This window comes from Aphelocoma coerulescens, chromosome 6 (assembly GCF_041296385.1).
Source record: "Aphelocoma coerulescens isolate FSJ_1873_10779 chromosome 6, UR_Acoe_1.0, whole genome shotgun sequence".
NCBI classification, from domain to species: domain Eukaryota; kingdom Metazoa; phylum Chordata; class Aves; order Passeriformes; family Corvidae; genus Aphelocoma; species Aphelocoma coerulescens.
In genome coordinates this window covers 16,190,984-16,218,131 of record NC_091020.1, presented here as the reverse complement: position 1 = coordinate 16,218,131, position 27,148 = coordinate 16,190,984, and the positions used below count along the sequence as shown (strand labels likewise).

At 43.7% G+C, this 27,148-nt stretch overlaps 1 protein-coding gene across 3 annotated transcripts in view; it reads left to right on the top strand.

Moving 5' to 3' along the window:
• The window catches only part of ZSWIM8 (zinc finger SWIM-type containing 8), a 59,041-nt gene extending 36,268 nt beyond the window's left edge, over positions 1–22,773 (top strand). For 2 of the 3 annotated variants that reach the window (XM_069019356.1, XM_069019358.1), the window contains exons 9-26: positions 48–223; positions 2,577–3,585; positions 4,343–4,474; positions 5,003–5,182; positions 6,474–6,657; positions 7,222–7,320; positions 8,227–8,351; positions 10,251–10,482; positions 10,746–10,898; positions 11,880–12,102; positions 12,284–12,573; positions 13,328–13,551; positions 14,302–14,784; positions 15,378–15,546; positions 17,800–17,973; positions 19,370–19,489; positions 20,440–20,618; positions 21,763–22,773. In XM_069019356.1, the coding sequence (XP_068875457.1) occupies positions 48–223; positions 2,577–3,585; positions 4,343–4,474; positions 5,003–5,182; positions 6,474–6,657; positions 7,222–7,320; positions 8,227–8,351; positions 10,251–10,482; positions 10,746–10,898; positions 11,880–12,102; positions 12,284–12,573; positions 13,328–13,551; positions 14,302–14,784; positions 15,378–15,546; positions 17,800–17,973; positions 19,370–19,489; positions 20,440–20,618; positions 21,763–21,966 (4,356 nt within the window). In that variant the 3' untranslated portion in view covers positions 21,967–22,773. The remainder of the gene's footprint in view (positions 1–47; positions 224–2,576; positions 3,586–4,342; positions 4,475–5,002; positions 5,183–6,473; positions 6,658–7,221; positions 7,321–8,226; positions 8,352–10,250; positions 10,483–10,745; positions 10,899–11,879; positions 12,103–12,283; positions 12,574–13,327; positions 13,552–14,301; positions 14,785–15,377; positions 15,547–17,799; positions 17,974–19,369; positions 19,490–20,439; positions 20,619–21,762) is intronic. The other variant, XM_069019357.1, reaches the window with a different exon arrangement.
• Positions 22,774–27,148: the final 4,375 nt, after the last annotated feature.

The window sequence follows — 27,148 nt, the reverse complement described above, 5'->3', positions numbered from 1 at the left end:
TGAGATGTTGGCCACAACACAGCTCCACTGAACTTTTTCTTCTGCAGATAACTGGCTGGTGGTACAGTGTGCGAACATCTGCATCACACAGCAGTGCTAGTGGGCACACAGGACGCAGCAATGGCCAGTCAGAAGTAGCTGCTCATGCTTGTGCAAGCATGTGTGATGAGATGGTGGTTCTTTGGAGGCTGGCTGTCCTTGACCCAACTATTAGTCCACAGAGGTGAGCCACAGAATCAGTTCCTGTCTCTTTAATTTCTGTGATACTGAACCACACTAAACACAAGACCTCTCTCTCTGTGTATCATTACCTCATTACCTGTTCAACCATTAGTTCTTCTGGACTATGTGCTGTGTAAGATTCAAAGCACTATAATTACTTTAATTGCTGTTGCTGCTTACTTTTAGCAACATCAACTAGTGTGACTAATTTGTTTTCTGAGAGTCCTTTCTTACATGTGGGTGTAATTCTGCGTTTTAGTGTCCCAGTGGAGAAATTTCTTTGAATGATAGCACCAGCTACCAGTTAATTTGAAAGGTTTTTATATTTAACCATTCAGCACTTCAATTGAATTCTGTTTAGCCCAGTAATTCAGTATTGTGTATTTCAAGGTGAACCAGTTCTTACTTTCTCTGCTCTTAAGGAGTGTGTTCTCTGCAGTGTATTGGTAAACATTGTCATCAGTGTATGATTTTCAGTCAGTGTTTTCAATTGTCTGAGAAAAAACTGTGTTGCTTCTGCAGATTTCTAAACCATATTGTGTGTTGGTAAATCACTGCCATCTTTATTTAGCACCGTCTTTATTTAGCAGCAGTTGAGTAGCAGAGGAGGTACTGAGAGCTCCTGTTGAGATACTGTGGTTGACATCCTAATAGTTTGTTTTGTACATCTCGTCTACAAAGTGTGGTGTGTAAAATGTATTGGTTAAGTCTAATGTGCTGTAAATTCTCAGAAATAGTTTCTCAGAACAAATGAAAACAGGATGGTATTTTCAGAACAATTACACATTAACAGGATTTTCTTTCTCTGAATTGTTGTGTAGCATTAATAAAATGCCCTATGTAAGGTACATCAGGGACACGAAAATGGATGCAGTTTCTGTCTTGTACAGTTTACAATATGAAGTAGCTAAATATAGGAGTTGAAGACAAAAACTGTAGGAAACTGGGAATCAAGCTTAAAATAAACACAAACATCAATCAAATCACATAGAAAAAGCACAAAATATTTTGGCCATTAATAACGTATGAAGTTGTGCTAAATATATTCACATTTGAGTTATTTGATGCAGTTCAAATTTGCTCAGATCTCCTACTTGAGCTAGTGAATAATTGAAATGCTCCTGCTTGATTACCTATTCTCTTGGTGTTTGAATAGTCTCCAAGGACCCTCTTCTACTCATACTTCCATTCTTTACAATGAATCATAAGGAGACTTCACAAACTCTCACCCTTATGTTACCCTTCCTGAGTAGCTTCTGCTCCTTTTTCCTTCTGAAAATCTTCTCCTTGATTAAGCCCTACCAGTCTGCTTCCTTGTTAATTAATTTCTTGAGTGGACAAATATAAGTCGTCCATTTTGTTTAGTCCCTTTTGTCCTATTACCCTTTGCACCTAAATTGGGTCACCTCAATTATTATTTTGTTTTCTTGTTCTTTTACTTTTGATAGGCAATCTGGTAGAATTGAAGTGTTGGGATTGTACATTAGATATCTAAAATGTGTGGCAGAAAAAGGATGGCAGTTGATTGAGACATCTGGTGCAATTTCTAGAAATGTCTTTTTCTCTTGAATTAGATCACCATTTACACTATTTTGCTCATGTGAATAGGCCCTATGTGAGATTTGGAGCTGGGAAATGCAGAACTGTTTTGTTCTTCCCATAGTAATATGGGGGCATGGGACTAATTGTGTAATACAAGTCTGTATAACTCTGCCAGATTGCTGCTTCTTCAAAGTTATTTGAACATCAATTGTTGCTGTCCCTATGGTTTGCAACAGTTTATTCTCCTGAGGACAGCCTGCTAAAGCTTAAATTAAATTGCTGGCCTCTATATAGGCACATCAGGGTAAAGACTTAAGTGTCTGGGAGGCACCTAAGTGGTCCTGTCTGTCATTGTGCTTCCCAGGGTAGGCTATTTAGGTTGTACTTGTGAATGTCTTAACTGGAGTTATTCACAGGGCTGTTTGACAGCTGCTGCAAACTATTTTATGAGTGTTTCCAACGGCAGTTCCCTGTGGTACTCACTGGTCTGAGACTGCTGAGACTCAAATCACTAACACCTTATTTAGGGCAGATAAGCAAACAGGGCAGACTGTTTTATTTTAAACCTCCGGTTTGTATTGTGCTTTGTATTGTTCACATTTTCTTTCTGTATCATGAACCTGTCTAGAACTTAGCTGTTAATATACGTGTTTGTTTTTTCAGCTTGTCTTCTTACTAATGCTGTCTGTACTTCTTAATTCAGCAGATGATGTTGTTGGCCAAAGGAAGGAAGTGTTCTGTGGGTTACGTAGAAATTTGTTGCAGGTGCTTTTTTTTGTTTGCTTCCTAACCTGTCCTCTGTCTTCTCTTAGGCGCAGGGATCTTTGCTCACAGCTCAGACAGTGGCAGCTGAAAGTCATAGATAATGTTAAGAGGGGTCAGCACAAGAAATCGCTGGAGAAGCTCTTCCAAGGTTTCAAGCCAGCTGTAGAAGCCTGTTACTTCAACTGGGAGGAAGCTTATCCCATTCCTGGGATTACATATAGCAGCACTGACAAGAAGAACTCGTTCTGTTGGGTGAAGGCCATCCAGCAGAGGAGCTGCCGGTTACAGTGTGTAGAAAGTGCCTGTGAGGCTGGTAGAACCCACGGCCAGGAGCCCGGGGGACCGTGTCTGCAGCCCGGGGACAGGCTGCGGCCCTCTCCCCAGGAGCCAGCAGTGCGTCCGAAAGAACTTAGTGGAAAGCGGAAAGTTGTCTCTGAAACGCCACAGAGGGTTCTGAGACGGCTCTCAGCAGAAGGGGATAAAGCTGTGTATAAGACTGCAGTGGGCAAAGCAAAGTTGCCAGTGAGCAAAGGCTTGACCAGTAAACATAGTGGGAAACGCCGCATGAGCAGTGAGGACAGCTCTCTGGAGCCAGATTTGGCAGAGATGAGCCTGGATGACAGCAGCTTGGCATTGGGGGCAGAAGCCAGCAACACCTTTAGTTTTACAGAAAGTCCACTGAGCAGGAGCTACAGGGATGCATTTGAGGAGGATGGTGGAGTGTACTTCTCTGAGGGACCTGAGCCCACTGTCAGGAGCAGTTCCATGGCCAAGAAATCCCCCAAGGATCCTGTGGGGGAGATGGGTAGTGGCGATGATGACCTGCCTTCTGCGGATGAGAACTCTGGTGGTGTGAGTCTGAAGCCAGAAGAAGTGGGAGAGAATGGTGCAGCAGGGGGAGGGGATGATGGAGAAGAGGAAGATGATTACCAGGTGTACTATCTGAATCCACAAGAGGTAGCAAAGGAAGATGATGACAAAGCTGAAGGGGGAATTGAAGAGGAGCAGGATGTATTTGCTGGTATAAAGCCTCTGGAACAGGAGAACCGGATGGAGGTGAGCTGAATCTAGTTCAAAATGCTGGTTTGCAGTTTTATGTATTGTATAAATCACGGCTCGCCACCCTCATAGCTGTCACACTTAACCTAGGATGTTGTTAAATCAAGTGCTTAATTATAATGTTGTGATAACCAATTGTATCATGAGGTACCTACAAGCCTAATGCAGTGGTAGCATACGTCTGTTTCCCACAAGCTTGATTCCCTATTTTTGTGCTAACTGCAAGTGTGTCCCAGTTTTAGTTAATCCCATCTCTCACTTCAGGATTTACAAACATAGACAAAGCAGTGTGTGTTTTTCACCTAGTCTCACCCTTGGAAATGACAAAAATTATCTGAAACTAAAAATAAGTAAGACTGAGACATGCTCAGCAAGAAAAATTTAAATCCAACTATTTAAGCAGAAGTCCTTTGGAAAGGAGAGACAATCTAAATAAACTCTGTCTTGTTCCTGTAATAACCCCAAAATGTGTTTAGAGCTTGAATCTGTGTAAGCAAGCAGCCAAATGGCGATGCATGAAAACAGTGGTAGTTTGGGGTTTAGGTTTTTTTGAGCGGATGGGACTTAATTACATAAGAAAAGGCTTTTTAGGGGAGTGGTGGTGGAGGTCTAGGCAGGGAGGACTCTGAGAATACCTGCTGCTGAAGTTAGTCGTGAATTGTGTTTGCAGAGTCTTTGTGACAGGTGGTTTGAGCAGGCTGACTCTAGGCTGGGGTAGTGTGGTTTGAATATGACCATCTGTTCCTTCTTGCAGATCCTGTTTGCCTGTGCAGAGGCCCTGTATGCTCATGGATACAGTAGTGAGGCTTGCCGCTTGACTGTAGAGCTTGCCAGGGACCTACTGGCCAACCCTCCAGATCTCAAAGTGGAGCAGCCACCAACTAAGGTAGAGAGATGACAGCAACCATCAGTAGTCTTGATTTTAGGGCATCTCTGTGCAGGAGACCCTGTTTCTTGTGATTCTCTTCAAAACCTTAGTCTCCTATTTCATAGTGTGCCTCGCTGGAAATGTTAGTAGTTTTGCTGTTTCAGGATAAGAGGGTTGGACAAGAAAGAAATAAGCATAAACTTCTGGAAACTCACCTGTAGTGACACTAAGCAGTGTTTGTTGTATGGAAGGGTTCCCTTGGAAGGGACAGGCATGCAACATCTGCCTGCACAGCATCAGTCCAATAGTGGACATGTGTCTTGTCCACAGGCCAGCTCTTCCACTGTGTTGTGCTGGGGTGACATAGGGGAAGCAATGATGTTCAATGGTAACCACTGAAATTTGAGATTCCTCTGCATAAGGAAAAAAATCTAAATGTATTTTATTCTTTCTCCTGTGTATAACTATTGCAAAGGTTAGAAGACAAGCACAGAGTCATTTAGGATGTTTAGGAAAGTGTCCTGTGACAAATTCCTCCTCAAACAGGGCAAAAAGAACAAGGTATCAACCAGCAAGCAGACATGGATGGCAACCAACACCTTGTCTAAAGCTGCTTTCTTGCTGACTGTGTTGAGTGAGCGGCTGGAGTACCACAACCTGGCCTTCCGAATAGGAATGTTTGCTCTGGAGCTGCAGAGACCACCTGCCTCTACCAAGGCTCTGGAGGTATGAAATATCTCAAAAAGACAGTATCCATAAACAACGTTACTCTGTTGGAATGTGTTTGCTCACATGGTTTAAATTTCAACACCTGAAGTTTGGTTATGCTTTTATATGTTTTCTTAAAATGAATTGCAGTGGAACTAAATTGAGTGCACATCCCATTAGCACATGCTGATCTGCCAGAAAAATGATTAGGAATATCACTTCAGCTGTTGTTACCTTCATTAAAAGGAAGCTCAGACTTCATGGGCCAAAAGGTCTTTGATTTCACATGAAGCTATAGGCCTGAAAATATTTAGATGAGTACAAAATCTTTTATGAATGTATTATTTTGATTAGAATAGCCTACTTCTCATCTTAAATATGTTTTCAGTTTGCTTCTCTAATCTGGGGAAAATAAAGTCATTTGTAAATATCCATATTTGTTCATATTTGTATTGGTGAAATGGTTTGAAGTTATTCCTTAGGGGTAATTGGAGTGATTATTGCATGTTTGAAAATTGTTGCCTTTGTTGATACCTCATTCATTGGCAAGCAAGCATATGCCCTGTGCAAGCATATTATTTTGGACACACCTTGATTATTATTAGGATTCCTATTCTGAAAAAGAAGTCTCCAGTAAAGACTTTGTCTGTGTGATTTACAGCCACCTTGCTTTTTTGCTGCAGGGTTGTTCAGTCCCTCAGAGTGCATATTGTTGCTAGATATCCACCAACTACAATTTTTATGCTAATTATTTGTACTTCTTGTGGTCTGATTAGAAGATTGTGGGATTGGTAGTCACTTGCTACCTACTACTTTCACGTGTTAAGAATGGAGAGAATACAGACACATAATAGCAAAATGTCTTCATCCTGATGGCATGTGTGCTTCCATGCTGTGCCCATTCTTCTGCTAATCGGTCTCTGGTGTCTCAAATGGGTGTATCGCTTAACATAGCATCCTTTCTTCCTACAATTACCAGTAACCACCTTTTCCACTGGCTTATCCAGTCAGATACTTCTGCTGATGTTCTTATGAGAGCTCATGCATTTTTTCTGTATGCAGCAGAAGAGTGATCATTTGAGTAAGAGATTTTGTGTATAAATTTGAAGCAAGACTGTTCTTAGATTTGAAAACCTGTTTTCATTGTGGAGAGAATGGCAAAGGTGGCTAGGCTGGTAAGAGTTGCTATCATTTAATAAACCAATAAAAACTATTGCTGTACTTTATGTAATGGGGAAAATGGTCTGCACCCCACAGGGGAACTGTGCTGTTGACAGCTTTTCTTCTGTTTCTTTGTGGATAATACCAGGTGAAGTTGGCTTATCAGGAATCTGAGATTGCAGCCCTCTTGAAGAAGATTCCCTTGGGCACCAATGAGATGAATACTATTCGAGGAAGAGCTGAAGAACTTCGAGAAGGGACATTGTGTGATTACCGTCCTGTCCTGCCTCTGATGTTGGCAAGCTTTATATTTGATGTCCTGTGCACTCCAGGTACTGACTGCATTGACCTGAGTGTGTGCAGGGCATATTCTGAGATGCCAGGTCTTGAGGGATTTTCAAAATGAAACTCTCTTCTGTATGAGAACAACCAAAGTTTTATTCTTCATGCGCTGTTGCTTGCACTTGCCTCTATGTTGCTTTAAAGATACTTTGTCCCTCAGTGGAACTGTTTCTCCTTCTGCCTACATTTGAAAACAACTGCACATTTAACACATTTCAGCACTCTGTGTGTGTTTGTAAAATGAATTACTGACTTTTCTGCTTTTGTGCTGGTTATATTCAGAGGAAGCTAATATAAATCTAGAATTTAAAAAGAACACAAAAACCTGGGATTAGAAGATTGACTTGGCAATATACTTGCCTGGTTTGGAGCCTTCTGAGGTTAGAGAGAGAAATGGGAAAAAAACCCCACAAGGTGCTGTGGTCTTGAAACTGGTATGAGGCTAAGAACAAGACCACAGGAAGCTCTGCAAATTCAGAAAGCTCTCAGAAATGTCTTTTGCTTTGAAGCCTTAGCTTTGAAAGCTGAACACTAATTCTGTTGTCTTCTTTCAGTGGTTTCTCCTACAGGCTCTAGACCCCCAAGCCGTAATTGGAATAATGAAATGCCTGGAGACGAAGAGCTTGGTTTTGAGGCAGCTGTTGCTGCCCTTGGTAAGAATCTTTTACAAGAAAAGTCTGCCTTCAACCATGTTCTGCAGCCTTTCCCATTTTGAATGGTGACAGTTAATAGTTCATTCCAGTTTGATGCAGAAATGGAAGTGTTTGCACAGTTTGACAGAACCAGATGCAGAATTCTACCTGCCAGGGTTGTGGTATCTTTGCAAAGCTGTGAAAAAATGGAAGGAGAATATGGGATGAGACCTCAATGTTTAAGTAGTAACATGAATTTTAGCATTCTGCTTGCTCTTTTGTCATAAAATATGTATTGCCTAGACTTCAATGGAGATGGACAGTTTCAGAGAACAAAAGACAATCATTTCAGAAGAGAGTAGACAATGGTAGTGAAAGACTAGCAGAAGTACTCTCAAGCTTTATGATATAATTCAGGATCTTAGCATAATACTGAATTCTTGCCTCATTTGCTTCAGCAACAAAGCAGTGATTATATACATGTTATGATGACAATACTGTATGCCTGTTTTAAAGCTGTATGCAAAAAGGAATAAAAGGGATTAGACAAGGCCTGTTCTCTGTTGCCTCACCTCTGAGAGCAAGATGATGAGTTTTTTATGGTGTTGGAATGCTGGCTTGTAATATCTGCAGAAAACAAAAGTTTTGATTCAAGATAGGGTTTTAGGCTTGCCTGGACTCTTCCTGTGGCCTTTTAGTATATGGTTGTTCTGACAGTTGTAACTAACTGAGTATTCTAGGGACAGACAGCAGCTTCTGTTTATTCATGGCCTATTTCTGAAGTTAACAGAAAAATAGGAGGAAAAAATCTTATTTTTCCTGTAACAGTGAGGGGAATAAAACAGTCTGAGGTATAGATAGTGCTCAGGATGCAGTGTAGTCCCATTAACTCACTTGTCTCTTCATGCTCTCTTTTATGGGCTGCAGGTATGAAAACAACTGTCAGTGAAGCAGAACATCCTCTGTTGTGTGAAGGCACACGAAGGGAGAAAGGGGATCTGGCACTAGCCCTGATGATTACTTACAAGGATGATCAGTCTAAGCTGAAGAAGGTGAGTTTCCCTTTGAAGGGAGAGAGGGAGATGGAAGGCAAACTATGTTTAGGTTTTGATGGATTTGATAGTTTTGCCAGTGAGTATAAGTTGCTGTGTCACATACTGATGTTTTACAAGCTATATTGTGGTATTTATATTCATCCACTGATCCCAAACCTGATTGTGCAGCATGCATTGCCCTGGGAGAGGCACTCTTTCCATAGGTTTCTTAAGGTCCATTCAGGAGATGTGTTGTCACTGCTTTTATTGCTTTTGTTTACCTGCTAAGACAAATTCTCTCCGAAGTGTTTGTTTTTTCAGTGTGCAGTCTGTGTGTGGTCTGGGGATTGCATGTTTTGCTGCAGGGATATTGGCTTGCAGAATAGTATACCTAGCAAAGCCTCTGTTTCTTAACCTCTCACCTCTTTGATATATTAGTTCAGTACACCTGTGTCTTAATTTCCTATGCAAGAGAGAGAGTAAAACTCTGCCTCTCCACCCCAGAGGAAGAAAAAAATACTGAAAACTGCTGAAGCTTCAGAAAGGGTTTTATTAATCTTATATTCCGAAGTCCTCCTACACAGCAAGTACATTAGTGTCTTTTTGTCTCCTGAAAGAGAAGCACTTTTGCTATACTCTTCTTCAGAGACGCTGTGGTATCAATCATCTGCACATAAATGGTCCGTCAGACTTGTGGTGTTGATTAAATATGGAGAACAAACAGTAGAAGTGGACAAACCCTTAAAATGTGGTGATGCATTGTTCCCCACTTACATAATAAATTAAGACAAGAAAGCGTTGCTGTAGGCCAGTGTAAGGCCAGTTTAAGTGTAGGCCAGTGTAAGTGCCAGTTTCTCAATAATGTGTGAAAGGATTTTTCTGAATGGTGAGCATGGAATTTTTGTAACTTAAACAACAACATCTGGCAGAGCTAAATTTAGAATCCTCCATTCTGTCCTTGATATACCAGAACTACTACTTTTTTGTGAGTTTTGGGTGCTTTTCAGGTGTTGGAACCAAAGTGCAGGGGATGTTTCTCTTCCTGTCCTGAAGGACCCATTCCCCCAGGAAAACACTGTTTTTAACCTTTGTCCATGGAGAAGGCTGCCAAAGCTTTGGGATGAATTAGAATCTACAAGAGAGTGAGTTAGGTGGTGGTATAATATGTAGTTTGTTTAAGGGTGAAAAATTTAGAGTTTGTAGGTTTATTAGTATGGTAAGTAGATGAAGGCAAGATGGAGGATCTCTGTGGTTTTTCAGGTCTCTTCCTTCTTCTTCACCTACTCCATTTTCTGCAGTGTTGGTAGCACAGAATGATTGGTTAGAAAATGCCACAGTACAGGGCTACGTGAATGGATAGTTCATTAGGCATTGATAGAAAAGTAAAAATAATGTATGTACTTAGTAACTATTGGGTAGTTTACCTTTAAAAGGGCCTTGAGTTTTCCTGCATTTGCCTTTTGGTACTTGCTCTGCTTCATGCCGTGTTGGTGGCATGTAAATTAGTGATAAGATATAATAAACAATCTGAAGACCAAGAAGATCCAAAAGTCCCGTTTGTCTCTTATTCCTGGCAAGGACTTTCTCCCTCTGCCGGGGAGGACATGTGGGGGCTGAGAACTGCCACATTCAAGTAAAATCAGTGGCTGTTTCAAGTGAAAATGAGTTATTACTGAGTCTTTGCTTCCTCAAGTAATGCAGACCTCGTGGCTTTAAAGTGTGCATTGCACTACTGTTCAGTGCAGGAAGATGATGCCTATTTCCTAGAGAACAAGCATTTTCTTTTTTTCCCCAGCAAATGAAATTTTTTGTCCACCCGGAAGTTTATTTGATGTTTTCCCTCTTTCTGTTAGTGTAATGCCTGGTCTCTTACCCTTCTGCTGAGTGCCTTTTTTTTTCTTCCCCTTGTTGTTAAAGATTTTAGACAAACTCCTGGACAGAGAGAGTCAAACTCACAAACCACAGACACTGAGTTCCTTCTACTCATCCAGCAAGCCTACAGTTGCAAATCAAAAATCTCCTTCCAAACATGCTGCCCAGTCTGCTGCAGCTATCCAGCAGCTTCCAGGGACTTCTGTCACTCAGCAAACTGCTGTAAGCACTGCAGTCCAGAGCAGTCCTGAGAACTTTGTGGAGAAGAGTGCACAGGGTGAGAAGTGCTTTGTACCAGCTATGCTAAAATTTTCCATAGTTGCAGCCTATTTTCCAAATCTTGACTTAAATGTTCTTGGCCTAGTGTCAGATGATGTGCTTAATAACTGAAAGAAAACTGAGATAATCCTGCTCATAAATACTATTCATTTTATAAAAATTCTTTATCTTTTGATATTTATATCTTTTAAATGGCCATGTCTGGTTTTAGAGATACAGAAACAAGATGATGTTTACTGTGTCACTGTCCTGTTTATGCAGAGAGCTCTCAGAGGTCTCCCTGTGAGCCAGCTGCTGAGGCCACTGTTTTGAAACAAGAGGGAAAGGTCCCCAGTCGTCTGGCCCTTGGAAACCGAGGTGGATACAATGGGAGATGCTGGGGTTCACCTGTCAGGCAGAAGAAGAAACACACAGGTGGGAATGGACTAGTTCATACAGCATCTAGTGCTCTGTTAGGCAGTCTGCTGGGGTTTACCCCTTGTTTGCGCAAGAGAGCCAGAGAGGAACTTTTTACAGGGACATGTAGTGATATGACAAAGGATAACAGCTTTAAACTGAAAGAGGAGAGATTTAGATTAGACATTAGGAAGAAGTTCTTTATTGTGAGGGTTGTGAGGCTCTGAACAGGTTGCACAGAGATACCCCATCCCTGGGAGTGTTCAAGACCTGGTTGGATGGGCGTTTGAGCAACCTGTTCTATGACTCTGTGATTTTACTTGTCAGCCTTTCCTGTACAACAGAAGCAGCTGAGTGTCTCTGAGATGTTTGACATGGACAAATAAGATTTGCTCCATAAATTTCCTGCCCCTTTCTGTATGGCAAGTTACCATGCCATTCTTGCACCAGTTATGTTCTGTGTTATGGATTAGATACCTGTAGCTGAATAATTGCTGACTCTGGAAGTGCAGCACTGTGCTCCTGGATTCAGAAACAAATTCAGAGAAGCTGCTGCCTCTCTACACTTCTCTTGGAAAGGGTATAAGTTAGAGGCAGAGGATGTGACGGTTGTGCAGCATATGTCTAAAGGGTTTTCTTCTTATTCGTATAATCTGTGGAACTTGACTTTATATGTATATTTGCTTCTTGTTGTTATACTCTGCCACAAGGCTTGGCAGGTGGATTGAGGGGCTGTGATGGTGTGAAGGGGAAAAAAGATACCTTGTTCTTGGACTCTTCTGCATTTTAATGCAAGAACTACAAAATGACACTGATGTCTGTGGCCAAATTGATTTGATTTAATCTCTCTTATTTTACAATGAATGCCTGCTAGCCTTAAGGCAGTCGCTGACACAAGTGATCTTAGTTGGTACTGCAGGTAATATGATTAGGAGTTTACCTACCTGCATTACATTTACCAACCCTGGTGATGTTTCTATGTTGGTTCTGGTGTTGTAGGCATGGCTAGTATTGACAGCAGTGCTCCGGAAACCACCTCTGACAGTTCTCCAACACTCAGTCGGCGTCCCCTACGTGGGGGCTGGGCAACAACGTCCTGGGGCAGAGGACAGGACAGTGACAGCATCAGCAGTTCTTCAAGTGATTCACTGGGATCTTCCTCTTCCAGTGGCAGTAGGAGAGCCAGTGGGGGAGCCCGTGCAAAGACTGTGGAAGTTGGCAGGTAATGAATAATACCAATGCAGAGAGGCAACCTCTAAGCCTGATGTTGGGGACTTGGCATGTGTGCATCAAGAAACAGTTTATGGGGAAAATTTGCTTTGTTTCCTCTGGACCCTAAAGACAGGAGCTCCAGCTGGCAAACTTGGGGTACTTGTTGTCTGAAAGATTCCTCTTTCTTCTAGGTATAAAGGGAGGCGGCTGGAGAGCCATGCTCCTCATGTCCCAAACCAGCCCTCAGAGGCAGCTGCTCACTTCTACTTTGAATTGGCCAAAACAGTCCTTATCAAAGCAGGTGGAAACAGCAGTACCTCTATCTTCACCCACCCTTCCTCCAGTGGTGGGCACCAGGGACCACACCGCAACCTTCACCTCTGCGCCTTTGAGATTGGGCTGTACGCACTAGGGCTGCACAACTTCGTGTCTCCTAACTGGCTCTCTCGAACTTACTCATCCCATGTCTCTTGGATCACAGGTTACAGCAAAACTTTATTGGGATGCGTACTTCTGGGCAGGAAAGGGGGGTAGGGAAGCAAGCTTGTTCTTGAGAATGGTGATGCTGATGTGCTGTAGGAGCCATGTAAGCAGCTCACACAGCTGCAGTAGTTGCTGATCAGCAGTGATTTACAAAATGGTGCTTATTTTGGCCTGGAAAGTTCTTGTGACCTCTTCTTGTTTGTACTGCAGCATGCTTCAGTCTAAAAAGCTCACTTCTCATACAGAGACTGGTCTTTACCTCTCCTTCAGAGGTACGCTGAAGAGACAGGCATTTGTCAAGTCTGAACATGCTCTTTTGGCTGTGTTCAGTTTTCACTTTCCTCCTCCTTCTGATTGCACCCATACCTACTACCTATCCATATGGCTTTTAGAGGCCTAAAAAATACACCTTTGAAAATTCATGCTTTCCTGAAATGATGAAATAGACTGATAGTCCAGACTGCTTTGTGGGTACTAAAATCAGCTATAGCAAGTACTTTTTGCTATTTCCAATGCATTTTAGCTTAACTTAGGTAATGGTGTCCTCACTCACCACTTGCTCATTGAGGGCTCTTGTTTGTCCTGTGTTTTGGGAGGAAGCACCTAAATTTGATGCGACCCCTAAGGGAAGCAACTGGGCTCAGTTACTGCTCTTGAAGGAAGTGAAGAGTGCACCTGCTGTTGAGAGAAAGCTGACTGTAACTGTGCTGGGCATACAGTGGTGCGAGAGTCTCTCTCACTCTTCCTCTTAGGGCAGGCCATGGAGATTGGTAGCGCAGCCTTGAACATCTTGGTGGAGTGTTGGGATGGACATCTAACTCCTCCAGAGGTGGCATCATTGGCAGACAGAGCTTCACGGGCCAGAGACTCCAACATGGTGCGGGCAGCTGCTGAACTGGCACTCAGCTGCCTGCCTCATGCCCATGCCCTGAACCCAAATGAGATCCAGAGGGCTCTGGTGCAGTGTAAGGAACAGGTGAGCATCACATGGCAGTTGCTAGTGGAGGCTGATTTTGATGCCATGATGATTTTTTGCCTTTTCTTTTATACCCCTGTTATACCTTTTTACAACTTCTGTATTCCTAGTGCTTTTTGCCTACATCCTTGGACTTGTTTGTCCAGCTGAGAGATGAAACATTTTAGAAGCTTCGTAGCTAGGGATCAGTGTGCCCCAGACCCCAAGGTCCTCTCCAGAACACATTCTGTAAACTAAGATAGAACCATCCAGGGGAAGGTTCCGGCGGGGGGGTGGGGGGTCATTCAAGCCTCTCATTGGGGAATTTTGGATAGATATGCTAATTAGTAAGACCTGTAATGTTATACCAGATCTTTTGGGGGTGCATTATGGTGTGCATTTCAGTGCATTCGACCTGGACGTAGTGCACCTAAGGATCCTTAAAATAAATACCAAGGTAAAATCCCTTTTTCCCTTCTAAGAGTGTTTGACTCTTGATTTTAAGACCAGGAAAAGGCATCAATTTCTAGCATCAAGGATGTGCTGCTGTTATCTGTGCGGTTGGCTCCTTTGCTACTGCAGAGCCTTAATCCTGGTTCTCTGGATTTCTTATGTTTCATGAATAACACTGGTTATTCTGCTGCATAGCATCTGGCTGGTCCCCATAGTGTTAGTCGTTTTAGAGTGCCTTATACTTTTCCCCTCTTGTAGTTTCTCCTTCTTGTGTTTCTTGTTTTACGTTCTTAACTTCTTTTGTTTCACTGCTCCCAGGACAACCTGATGCTGGAAAAGGCCTGCATGGCCGTAGAAGAGGCAGCCAAAGGAGGTGGTGTGTACCCAGAAGTCCTCTTTGAAGTAGCTCATCAGTGGTACTGGCTTTACGAACAGACTGTTGGTGGGACCCCAGCCCAGAGAGAAGGTGCCACCGGCTGCAGCGCCGGTGGCGCACGGGCCGCGTCTGACGCAGCGCGTGGCTTGGCAGACAGCCGGGTGACCTCAGAGCCGACCACGGTGACAGTGGCAGCTGCAGTAACTGCTGCAGCAACCGTCATGCCAGTGATCTCTGTGGGGTCAACCATGTACCAGCAGCACACAGTGGCAGGGCCAGCAATGGCACATACACACACACAGGGTCTCCACCCTTACACCACCCTTCAGACTCACATCCCCTGTAATCCCCAGTATATTGGACACACTATCCAGCACATGCCACGCCCAGCTGTCTTCCCAGTCCCTGGCTCGGCGTATCCACAGGTGAGTTTTGGCTGTGCGCTGTGACCTTGTGTGTCTGCTTCTGGGGGAGTATGTTGGACTGGGGAGAGCATGGGCCTCAGACCTGTCATGACTTGAGATCCAGCTTCTGCTCTCACTTGCCAATTGATGACACTTACTTTGGCCCTCCAGCTCAGCATTTGCACAATAAGGAGCCTTCTGTGGCTGCATTTAAAGTCTCAAGAGAATATAAAATATAATACATCAGTAGTTTTTTATTTCTGTTGCTCTGAAGTTTCTCAGAAGGCACTGGACAGAAAGCTTGTTGTCTTGAGAGCTTGCAGGCTAAATAGAGACTATGGTGGGAAAACCAAATAAAGGTTATTTTAACCTTTGCCTATTTGTGATGGTCTTGGAGTGGTTTTCTGCAAACTGACTAGATTTTTAAAAGGAGGAAGAACAAGCAGATGTAATGCTCTTGCAGTGCAAGGTTCTTCCTTCGCTTCGTTTTCCTGTCAGACTGTTTGGGTCTTTCAACCTCTGGGGCTTGTGTGGGGACATGATGTTTTGAAGTACTTCTAAATGGTCAGGCAAAATAGACATTACTAGACACTGTTCTGTACCTTCTGTTTTAGGGTGTCCATCCAGCATTCATAGGGGCACAGTACCCTTACTCAGTAACCACACCGTCACTGGCAGCTACAGCAGTGTCCTTCCCTGGCGTGCCCGTCCCCTCCATGACGCAGATTGCGGTGCATCCCTATCCCAGTGAGACGGGACTGTCGCTGTCTTCCAATGTAGCGCGTAAGTTACAGCTCTGGGCTCTGTAGCAGAGGTTTCTTTACTGTGTCTCTTAGCTGTTCCCCAGTGAGGGCCTGTTCCTTATTGATTACAGGTGGAATGAGGGTTCTTGCACTGAAAAGTTCTGGCCAAATGCACGCCGTTCTAAAGGTGTGCATGCTCAGGGGTACTGGGATTTCCAAGGGGGCCTGATACAGCTAGCAGAGATAAATTTCTGTTTAGCTAAATTTCCAGTCCGAGATTATTTAGGCCTCAAGACTAAAGCATGTTTGGAGCCCTCCTGGCCCATCTGACTTCTAACCTGTAAAAGCTTTATTCCCGCTCTCCTTTGGGCAAGGTGAGCATAGACGATCTTGAGCAAAATCATGTGATTCCTTTTGGTCAGATGAACAGAGTGCAGGAAGCAGGCAGACTTCTGCTACAGAAGCATTAGTAAATGTCTTTCCCTGCCTGAAAGGATTGGAGGCAGCCAGTGCCCAAACTGTGGAACATGCACAGAGATGACGGATGTTTTGTCAGTCATGTCAATGGCATTTGGAATGCTTGCTCTTGTGTTGTGCTGGGGCTCAAGTGATGGTGAAAACCCATCAAGTAGTGTCTGGCACTGGGACAACAGATGTTGACTGAATTGGGGACATGCTGTCATTGCCATGGAGTTTTGCACCAGTGGGTCATGCTTGACCCCAATCTCTGTTAACTCCTCATTGGAGAGGCTGTAATACTTGCCTGTTTTTACAGTGTTTTGCAACTCAGCAGGTGCTGGAAGACTGGTATGTGCAAAAATACTTGGGAGTTGTGTTGGCCTCTGTCATATTCAGAGTATCAGGAGAATGTTTTCAGTTATTTTTTATCCTGTATTTTGATGCTAAAAAGCCACCACACAAGCAAATAGAACAGTCTTGAAGGCCTTAGGATCTGACAGCTGCCAGCCCTAGTTGTAGTCTGATGCTGTGACTTTTCATTGTGAGAAACCATTTCTGTACTCCTCCAAAGAGTTATGAGTCTTTCAGAAGTGTTAATTCATCCTAGAACACTCAAAATACTGAAAGGAGAAAACATCCCCACCCTTTCCAGTTGCCATTGTTTATGGCTTCCATAACCTTGTTTTCAGTTCTTGCAGTACTGTTTCACTGTTCCTGAAGTACGTAATTATGTGGTGATGCCTGAGCTCTGGCAATAATTTAGCTCACTCTTATGGGTCATTCTCCTTGGCCAGACTTGAAATGCAGTATGAATTTTGCCCCACTTTGTGGGTTGTTTGGCACTCTGTCTCCTTGGCTGAGGAGGTCAGACAGATCTTTCCTTGAAGACACATTGTTCTCAGGTATTCAACTATTCAGTAGCAAACATGGAAGGAAAAAGAAAAGAAACTTAGAGCATTGCTCAAGCCGGTGTAGTAGCACCACAGAGAAGCCATGAAACAAGGGTAACAATGTGCACACACCTAATGGCATTTCTGCTCTGGAGTTCTCAAGCAAACCTTGGTTTTTACTCTTTGTACTTTTCTTGAGAGGGACAGATAAATTTGAGTCTGTTGTCAGAGTGCAGCTTAGTGACTCTGTTAACTGCTATTGGTACAAGTTTAGGTGGTACAGTGCAATGGATTTGCACTTGAAACCTGTCATTTCCCTTGATTTTGCTCATACTAGTTAAGTGTCTGAAGGTGACAACTTCTCAAGTCTCCTTGCTGTTTTTACATGCTGCCAGTGTGTGCAGTGACTGTTCTTTCCAAGGATGGATTGGAGGTCAGCCTCCAGTAACAGTCTTCCAGAACAGAGTGACAGCTGTTGTACAGCTGAAGTGGAAGAACCTTGCATTGTTGGACTTGATCTTTGAGTGACTTAATACTGTTCCTGCTCAGTAATTTTCCTAGCAGTTTCTCATCAGGTGTAGACATACACATGATTGTTTCCTTGGACAAGAAATCAGAACCAAACATTTTATTTAATAATAGGAAAGGCCTTTGAATCAACACATACATGTAAACCATGGATTTTGTGCATGTTCACAAGATACTGCAGAAGAGATGGACACATGTAACTGACCTGGTCAGGCCCAGCTTGCAAACAAAATAGAGCTATTCTGGCCCATTGTATTTCAGTTGTAAGCCTGTGGGTTTTGTTTGCTGTATTGTTCTGTTTAGGGGAATATAACCCTACATTGGCAGGGGGCAGTCAGGTGAAGGAGATGATGTCCCAAGTAAACCTTCTTTTAGACTGGTGCTGGGTCCTAATGCTGCTGTTTTGCTCTCTTCAGTAGGCAGTGTCCATGCAGGATCAACGTTCCCAGCGATTCAGGGTGCTTCCTTGACAACTCTGTCCTCACAGCCCAACTCCCTTGTTACAGGGGGTTTTCCTGCCGAGGATGAGCAGCACAGTCAGCCTGTGAGCCCCCAGGGTCTGCACTACCTCCACTCTGCATACCGAGTTGGTAAGGATGGCCAAGTGGGTTTCTGTAGTCCCCTTGAGAGGGATTCAGGGCAAGGCTGCAGGTTTTCACTATCTTTGGCAGTTTTGTACTGCACCTCTTGGGGGTGAATGCACCTGAGGGACACGGGAAAAACAAGTTGATGATCATATGTGGAGTCTAAAAATGAAGGCAAAGCATTGTAAGATTGAACAATTGCTTTTCAGGACCATCAGAGCAGAAAAGAAAGCTAAGTGGGTTAGAGATGGGAAGAGTCTTGCCTTTCAGCAGATGCACATAAAGGAGTCTGCATAGGGCTCCAAGGATGCGACTGTGCAAATTGTGACTAAATGATAAAATGGTATTTGGCTCCTGCTGCTCTAGTTTAATACCAGCTGAGTCTTCAGTGGCACAAAGAGAAGTGCCCTGTGCCTCTCCAGTTAATTTGTTGAAGACAGATGCAGAGGGAACTTTTATTTAGTGAAGAGTGGGTGTGTAATTAGCATTCCTTTCCCAGTCATACTGGTTATGAGGAAATGGAGTCTCTGCCTGAATTGCCATTGGCACAAGGGTGTCAGTTGTAGGGTTTGTGATTAAACTTAGATTGCAGTAAGCTACTGTAGTAGTAAGTAGTAAGTTACTTGTACATACTTGTGGTCCAATCCAGTGGATACTTGGTGTAGGAGAAGGAAGCCTCTAAAATAAGTGAAGGAAGAGAAACAGCACGATAATGGAAGGAAAGCTTGACATTTTTGATGAAAGCTGGAGTAGAAAGTACTTGTTAGCTAGAAAGGGGTGCAAATGTCATTTAAAATATCACAGTGGTACATGGCAAGCCATGAAGGGTATTTAATAGCCTGAGTAAGAGAGAGGCACAGGTAGGGAAGATGGTCAGGAGGATCAAGAAATGGCACATGTTGGTATTCGAGTATTCTTTAAATGGGTGGATTTGTCTGAAGAACTGTAATGGCATAAGTGAAATGTTTGCAGATTGGCAATACTGCAGCTCAGTGTTGGCCTGTTGTCTTTGCAGCAGAGCAGAGTAGGTTGGTTTGGGGTAGCTTCTCTGTTGCAAAATTTAGATCAAAAGCTTTGCTTTCAGGACACCTCTTGTAGTGCAGCCTTTGGGGCTCTCTGCTTGACGCTGCCTGGGTGCTTGAGTGTCTCTTTGCAGATCTGTGAGGGTGATGGCTGTGCAGGTTTCCCAGCCTGGAGCAGCAGATCCAGATGTTCTTGCAGATGGTTCCTGTGCTGGTAGGCTCCAAGACTGGCCTTTTGTTTCTTTCTGGACTCTTTGCAGCTGTGGAGTTTTCTATTGGTGAAGGGCAGGCCAGTCAGGTTGTGTTGCAGTGAGTTAAATGCTAGGCTAAGCCTTACTGGGCAGGAGTGCTGCTTGACTGTGGCTGCCCCTTTCTCACAGGGATGCTGGCTCTGGAGATGCTTGGCCGAAGAGCTCACAACGACCATCCCAACAACTTCTCCCGCAGCCCGCCCTACACTGAGGATGTAAAATGGCTCCTTGGGTTAGCTGCAAAGTTAGGTAAGGCTCAGAGCAGTACTTAACAGAAATCCACTTGCTGGGATTTGGGCCATGGTGGGAAAAAGCTCTTGAAAAGAGTGAAATTTCAAAGATTGGGCAAGCCTGATATCGATCCCATTCCTGAGAGTGTTTCAGAAGATCCCTACTGCTCTTTCATCCACTCATTTGTCCCATTTTTGGGTTCTGTAGGCATGCTGTTGAATTTTGAGGCACTGGATGAAGTACATGAAATTGGAGAGGGTTCAGAGCTTGTATCTCTTCCATTCTATAATATCGATTCTTTCTTTTCTATTTCCACTATATTGTAGGTATTCCTCTTTCTTGTGTATATTTATACCTTCTGTGAAGACCTTTTATAGCAATAGGTGCTCAAACCACCTATGTTTTGGGGAGCTGTTTGTTTTTACTTCCATTTTGCTCTTGGATCTTTTTTGTCAGATCATTTTTTAAATTCTTCCATAAGCAGTAAGAACTAAAAAAACCTTTACAAACAGCCTGTTTAGTGGCACAACTTCTGCTGCTCCTGCTGTCAGAGCTCCACTATAGGAAGTGGTGTGGGGAAGCTTGACTTACGTCTACAGCCTCCTTAAAGCCTGAGTGCTGAGGTATCTAGGTGCTTCCTTGATGGGCAGTCAGGAAACAATAGAGAAGGTACACTGTTATCCTTGTCTCTCTAGTTACCATGCCACGTTAGTTTTCTTTCACATCCCCTTTAAAGAAAGGTGAATTTGGGAACACCAGTGACTGAGGTGGTACCTGGTTTCTCCTCAGACCTGATGGATATAGGAGAATGTTTTCTGTCCCCATGAGTTTGCTAGACTGTCTCCCCCAAGCCTTCTGCAGGATGCATTACATTGAGAAGGTGCTCCAGATCCAGATTCTTGCTGTGAAGTGTGATTTCTTGTGTGTCTGTTATCTTAACACTGTTGTTCTGGCTTCTTCCTGTGCAGGTGTAAACTACGTGCATCAGTTTTGCGTTGGTGCAGCCAAGGGGGTGCTGAGCCCTTTTGTGCTCCAGGAGATCATCATGGAAGCTCTACAGAGGCTCAACCCTGCCCATGTGCACAACCACCTGCGCACCCCAGCCTTTCACCAGCTGGTGCAGAGGTGCCAGCAGGCCTATATGCAGGTAAAGTGTGCCTTATCTTCCTGCCTGTTAGAGCTGCCAGGCCATTGCATGCCTTGCAGGTGCTGCCTGTGTCTGCATGTACTGAGGGAAGGGGCCTTGGGCACTGGGAGCTGAAGTGGTCCATTTCCTGATGCATCCCCTTCCCTCAGCAGGGACTAGAATAGCTATCACCAGCCTCTGTGGAGGCTGCATGCAAAGGAACTTACGGTACTGCTTCTGCCAAGGCCTTCCGCCTCCCGTGCTCTTCCAGAGGCTGGAGTGGTTTTGTGTCTTCCTCACTTCAAATGCTACCTGTACCTTTTAACTCCTGAACTTCTTCTTTGCTTTATTTTCAAGCCCCCTGTCCACCTCTGTCCCTAGCCCATCTTTTTTTCTTGCCTTGTTAGTAGTAGCCTGTTTTCCTTGGTCGGCTACTATGTCCCAGGCTTTATTGAAACCAGGACAAGTATGTTTCAATGAGCCAGCTGGAATACCAAAGCTTGCCTGTTCCTTAAAACAGTGCAATCAGGACACCTCACATATACTGCTTCTCCTGAATGACCTAAGGGTGAATCTGTAGCCATATTGTCCAGATTGGATTATCTCTCCTATCACCCCAGATGGTATTTTTGAGACGCGACAGCTTCTTCGTTTGGCCTCAAAAGCTGAACCTGCCAGTTTGGGGCCTTATTTGAGAAGCCGATAGAAGTGACAGTGTTAAGCCTAGAGATATTTTGTAGCTACTTAGTGTAAACTTTACTTCGCCTGTGCCCCTTAGCAAAGGAGATCTGCAGTGACCAGGCTGGGTGTAACCTGCAGAATGAAAGGCTGTGAGGGTTGGATTCTGGTGGGGTAGGCTGTTACCCGGCCCTCTAGTGCTGGACTACAGCCCGATGCAGTGCTCATGACAGAGAGGGTACTTGCTGATGCTATGTGCTGCATTTTGGTGCTCTGAAGGAGCACTGCCCTTGGCTGTGCTGGAGTGTAGGATACAGCACTGCTGCTTTTGAGATACTCTTCTCTGTCAGAGCCATGAGTCTTGGGACTGCTGGTGGGTAACAGCATCATGTGACCTATTGCCCTGGGAGCTCAATCCTCTTCTGAGTTTCACCAGCAGGAGGGTGGTGAGCAAATGCCTTAAGGCTCTTTCCCTGTTTCCATCCAGTACATCCATCATCGGCTGATCCATCTCACTCCAGCTGACTACGATGACTTTGTGAATGCCATCCGCAGCGCCAGAAGCGCCTTCTGCCTGACTCCCATGGGCATGATGCAGTTTAATGATATTCTCCAGAACCTAAAGCGCAGCAAGCAGACAAAGGAGCTGTGGCAAAGGGTCTCTCTGGAAATGACCACCTTCTCACCATGACATCGGGTGGAGCACCATGGACACACAACCCTTTGCCCAACATAGTTGTAGTTCCATTTACACCATCCTTCCTTCTGGTGTCTTTTTTATTTTAGTTTTAACTTGTTGGAAACCACTGATCTGATGTATTTATACCATTACATTCCTCTCCAGCACTGTTGCGTGTTGGCGCTCTGCTTTGCTCGCTCTTCCTCCTCCTTCTCAGTGGGCTGCAGGCTTCAGAAGCATCAGGAAATGAGAAGGAAGTTGAGCTGGCTGCCCTGTGGTGTAGTCACTGCTTTTTTCCCTGAGCCCCGGGAGGCTGTCCTGCGAGCAGTTTGCAGTGCGATTGCGCACGTGTTAGAGGGGTTGGGGATTCTGTCTTAAATATTTATTTTTGGCATTTATAAATATGTAAACTTTTTTTTTTTGTATGGGCTTCTCTTACTCCACACACCATCTCCTGTTGGGAGTGGCTGGAACTGCTGTGCACAGCGAGTGCTCCCTCCATCCCTTTCAGCAACTCCTGGTGAGAGAAGCTGAGACTGGAATGCCAGGGCCACCTCTGCAGCAGCTGAGGGCAGAGGCTGGAGCTTGGGCAGTCAGTCCTTGACTGCACTGAGCTACCTGGAGACTGCCAGAAGTGCTTAGGCTCTTTCTCAGGAGTGTCCCTCACTGAGCACTGCTGGTTCATAGAATGTTTTGATCCTGGTTGTTACAAGTTGTACAATCCTGTTTCTTTTGGCTGGGATATTACTCTCCTGTAACCAGTTTCTTATCCCTTGTCTCTTCTCGTTTCCTGATTAAACACTCGTTTTCTTAGACTGACTCTTTCTTCTCTCTGCTATGATGTTGGCAGTCTGAAGGAGCTGGCCAGCTGTGTGTCAGTGGGAGCTCCTTTGAGCCCTGGTAGGTGGCTGTTGTGCTTTGGGGAGCAGCAATCCAGCACAAGCTGGGGCCTGAAGGTTTCTTGCCTGGTACTGCTCTGAGAATGACATACCTCTGCAGAGGCTGAGGTACGTGTTTGATGGGAGTTGGGAGAGTTGGTGGTAAGCCTGGGATGTTCTGCCTACAGTTCTGTCAGTCACTGGGTTCCTTTTCTAGTCTTGATACTGTGTGATAATGCAGAGCCTTGTATTTTCCAAGTATTGTGCAGAACAGCAGCTGCTCCCATGTACTTAGAGGGGTATTTGGACTATGAAAGATATCCAGTAGGGACAGCATTGCAGAAAATTAGGTTTAGATAGCTTAAGTGTATAAGCACATAAATTTCAGGGCTTTTAAAAGGGGAAGTTAGATGACTCATGGACGTTAAGAATCCAGTTTCTCAGTAGTAATGAATTTGCTTCTTACGTGGGTTTAGCCAATGAGTTTTAGTTTCTGCAAGTTAGAAATATGTGCCTGATACTTTCAGTGATACTCTTAAAAAATAAAGTAACTCATAGGCACAGGGCAAAACAGATGGACAGGCTCTTTTGGTTTGACTCTGTGTACTGTACAGGCCAGAGAGTATGACTGAGGTTCCTCTACTTCTGATTGTGCAACAGTAACTATTTAAAGATCTCCTTATAGCTCCTTGTATTCCTCCATAAGGTGTCTAGTTACATGTTAACTAGAAATGCAGACGGTCGTAATAATGGATTAAATTCTGTGGTTTTTAAAGTCAAGTCTGTCTTGATTATGAGCTGCCTGTTACTGGGCAAGACTTCGGGATTTGCCTGGAGAACACAGCCTGATGATGTGTGGAAAGTTTGGGTTCCTGGAACACTTTCTGTGCTCTGGTTCTTGCATGTTCAGAACTGTGAAAGGAGCTTAGAGAAAATGAGTTGTTAATAAAGTCTAATCTTTTCCTTTCTAATGCTATAGGAAAAAATCTGTGGAAGAGAAGGGAGCATGTTTTAGAAGGAAAGAAGCAGAAGGGAAATGGGTAAAAGAGCTGAATGTTAAGTATCAGGAGCAGAAGTGGCTTATGGCATTAAGGATTTGGATTGAATAGGGAAATGTCAGAGCCTCATCTGTGATATTGATTAGAAAAATACACTTAGACCCTGAGCAGACAAGTTTTCAGACCATTGTGTCTGTTAATTTCTTGTTCCTGAACCATGTTCCATGAAATGTATCTGAGCAAGGACAGAAGAAAGTGAGGAAGGAGGTGATGATGGGTTTTTTGCCACACGTCTGTGGGGTTATTGAGGTATTTTTCTTTTATAAGAGATGGGATGAGCCCTGATGGCCCCAGAAGCATTAATCTCTTGTTAAAACAGAACAATTATTACCCACTGCAGTCTTGTTAGTTTGGCCACTATTCCAGGAGTGGGAAAAAAGTGTAGGCTTTAGAAATTCTGAAAAGACATTGCAGCAGCAGACCTGTAACAGAGGTTGGCAGGCAACTCAAATTTCCTTTGACTTTCAGTTAACCCATGTGGTTTTTCACTTGGAGTAAATGTTCTCCAGGACCTTCCCAGCAACACATGAAGTGTCTCCCTTTCTGGACATGTTCACCTATTACCATCTTTCTTGCCTGTGAAAATTTTCTTTTGGAGGCACTTTCCAGGAATCCGAGTTAACAGAACAGTATTTGCCTTTGGACTTCAGTGTCTTTACAGCCCATGAACAAGGTGAGTTGGAGCTGTCCTGTAATGAAATGACATGCCTGGCACCAGGTATGGCTGGAATTAGCTGAAAAGCCTGCTTCTGTCTAGTTTTGTTTACAGTCCTTACTATTTATTTGGGATTTGTATTTTGGAGAGCCCATTCAGAATTAGCCTTTTGGAGAGTTGTTGAAATTAAAGTTTTTAAATTTTTTGCTTGGGTTTGGTTTTTATCAAGCCTGGAACTGGTATTTTGGAGAAAACAGCTTTTATTTTCCCACCTTATTTAGCATCAGCTTGGCTACTGCTACACAGTGCTGGAGTGCTCTCAACAGCCTTGCAAACCCCAGTCAGTGGAAATGGAGTAAAGCACTGAAGTACCCACGAAGTTCTTCACCACCTCTTGGTCAAAGTTGTCAACTGTAACAACATGGCATAAATTTAAATTCGTTTTCTATAAGAGGTGGGAAAATTGTAGTTTTCTTACCTAGATGTTAAGAGATGGGCAGGATATAAAAATGAATTTTCAGGATGTAACTGGGAAGAGAATGTGCCAAAAGCGATGAGAGTTCTCACAGTCTGTTACCACTAACTTTTTTTTTGTTTTTAAACTAAGGTGCAAAAAATAAAAGGGCAAGTTCTCAGCATTTGCTCACCATGAGTGTTCTGTGACTTGCTTTTAAATCCTACTTTGCTTTTAAGCCCTTTTAAGCCATAGACCAAATGGCTCTCAGCTACAGTTTGTTTAAAATATTTTGTGTTTTTCTGTGCCTGAATTTAAGTGCAATTGACATGATTATGGTGAAGGCAGGGTCTTTTGGGTGGTTGTTTTTTTTAAACTGCCTCCCCCTCACTATCCCCTTACCCCCAGAATAATTCAAATGTGGCTTTTGAACTCATTTCTACTTCTGTTTCTGTTTTAAGGGTATGCACTTGGGGCAGGGTGGTGGCAACAGCTCTCCCAAAGCAGCATTACTCTGTGGAAGCTAGAAGTGCAGCTTAGGGCTGTTCTAGGCAAGGGTTTTTATTTGAGCTGAGGACTAGTGAGTGCTTTTCCTGAGGCCACCATGCAGATGAACCATGTGTGCTGTCAGGAGCTGCCATTACTGAATAATGTTTCTGCTTCTTGTAAAGACTGACTGTGCTCTGTAAACAAGTGACTTTTTATCTTGTGGGCATTGTCTGCCTGCAGTTACAGTATTCATAACTACTTATGCTGTCCAGGCTGCGCTGCACAATTCCTTTGTTGCCATGAAGGGGATGTGAGTTATGAGGGGAAAGTGGTGGAAATGCACTAGATCTAGTACCTATCTGGTATATTTACATAGCATGCATTATAAACAGGGACTGGGTCCCTGACATTTCCTTCCATGTCATACTTACATTGCCTCATTTAAGTCAGCCAGGAGCTTTTTCTCGAAGTCCTTTTTCTCTAAGACCTTTTCCAACAACCTGAGGGGTTATGGCCCAGCCTGATTTATGATCGTCTTACCGTACGTGACATAACCACGAGCTGGACTCTGACTGCTGGGATGGCATCACCACTGTGGACCTGATTATTTACAAGCATTTTGGAAAGACTGGAGAGCTGAAGATGACAAAGGTGAGAAACCAAGTCTTGGAAGAAAACCACTTTTTAAAGCTAAAAATAAATTTCTTTCTACACAGAATAGTGGAGATTAGTGTCAGGAATGCTTTTTGTAGCAAAACCAGCCTGCGAAGTGTTTTCAGAGGTGAGTATTACTTGGTTTGTTGTGGTTTATAACCCCCACAAGCCTTTAAGAAAAAACAACCAAACAAACTGTAGGTAAAACCCTGATAAATGGAGAGGAGGTACCAGTGCTCCATCTGTGTGCTGCTGTGTGGTGGGGGGTGGGATTCCTGGCTTGAGGGAGCCTTGCTGCTTGGTGTCTTGTGTGCAGTTGCACCATGTCAGCCAGGAGTCCCTCAGGATTCAGGGAGGAAGCTGAGCAGACTTGTTTGAATCATTTGGCATGTTCAGACCTGTTTATCATTGCTTTTCTGGCCATGCTACTACTGATACAGAAAAATGATCAGCAGCAAATCAAGGGATTTTCTTTCCAACTGAGTATATAAGGCCTGAAAAACAAGAGGATGAGGTTGATCAAGTGGCTTGTTAGATTCCTGTGTGTCATTCTGACTTCCAGGAGGTCAGGAATATTTGTCTTTGCAGTGCTAGCATCAGATGAAAATTGTAATTTTCAGTGATCAGATTTTTGTGTAGAATTGATACATGCTGCCACCTACAGAGGAATTCTCCAGTTCCCTTAGAAAGTCTTCACCCTATAGTTGAGACTTGTACCAGTCATCCCTTAATGTTATACAGAATAGAAAGAGGCAGCGGACAACTTTAAACTATCTTCCTGATTGAATTCCTGAGGTGGTGTGCAAGCACAAGTTCCAAAGAGTTTCCTGGTGTTGTCTTGCCAATGCTCACCTTTCATGCACCTGGCTATTAGAATCACATGACCTTCTGGTCCCTGGGTCAAATGACTCCTTTTTGAATGGATCAGTTGCATCAGACTAAGGCAGTATTTTTTAATACTTTACCAAAAAAAGCCTTTAGGTACTGTTTTGTGCTTATCATTTTC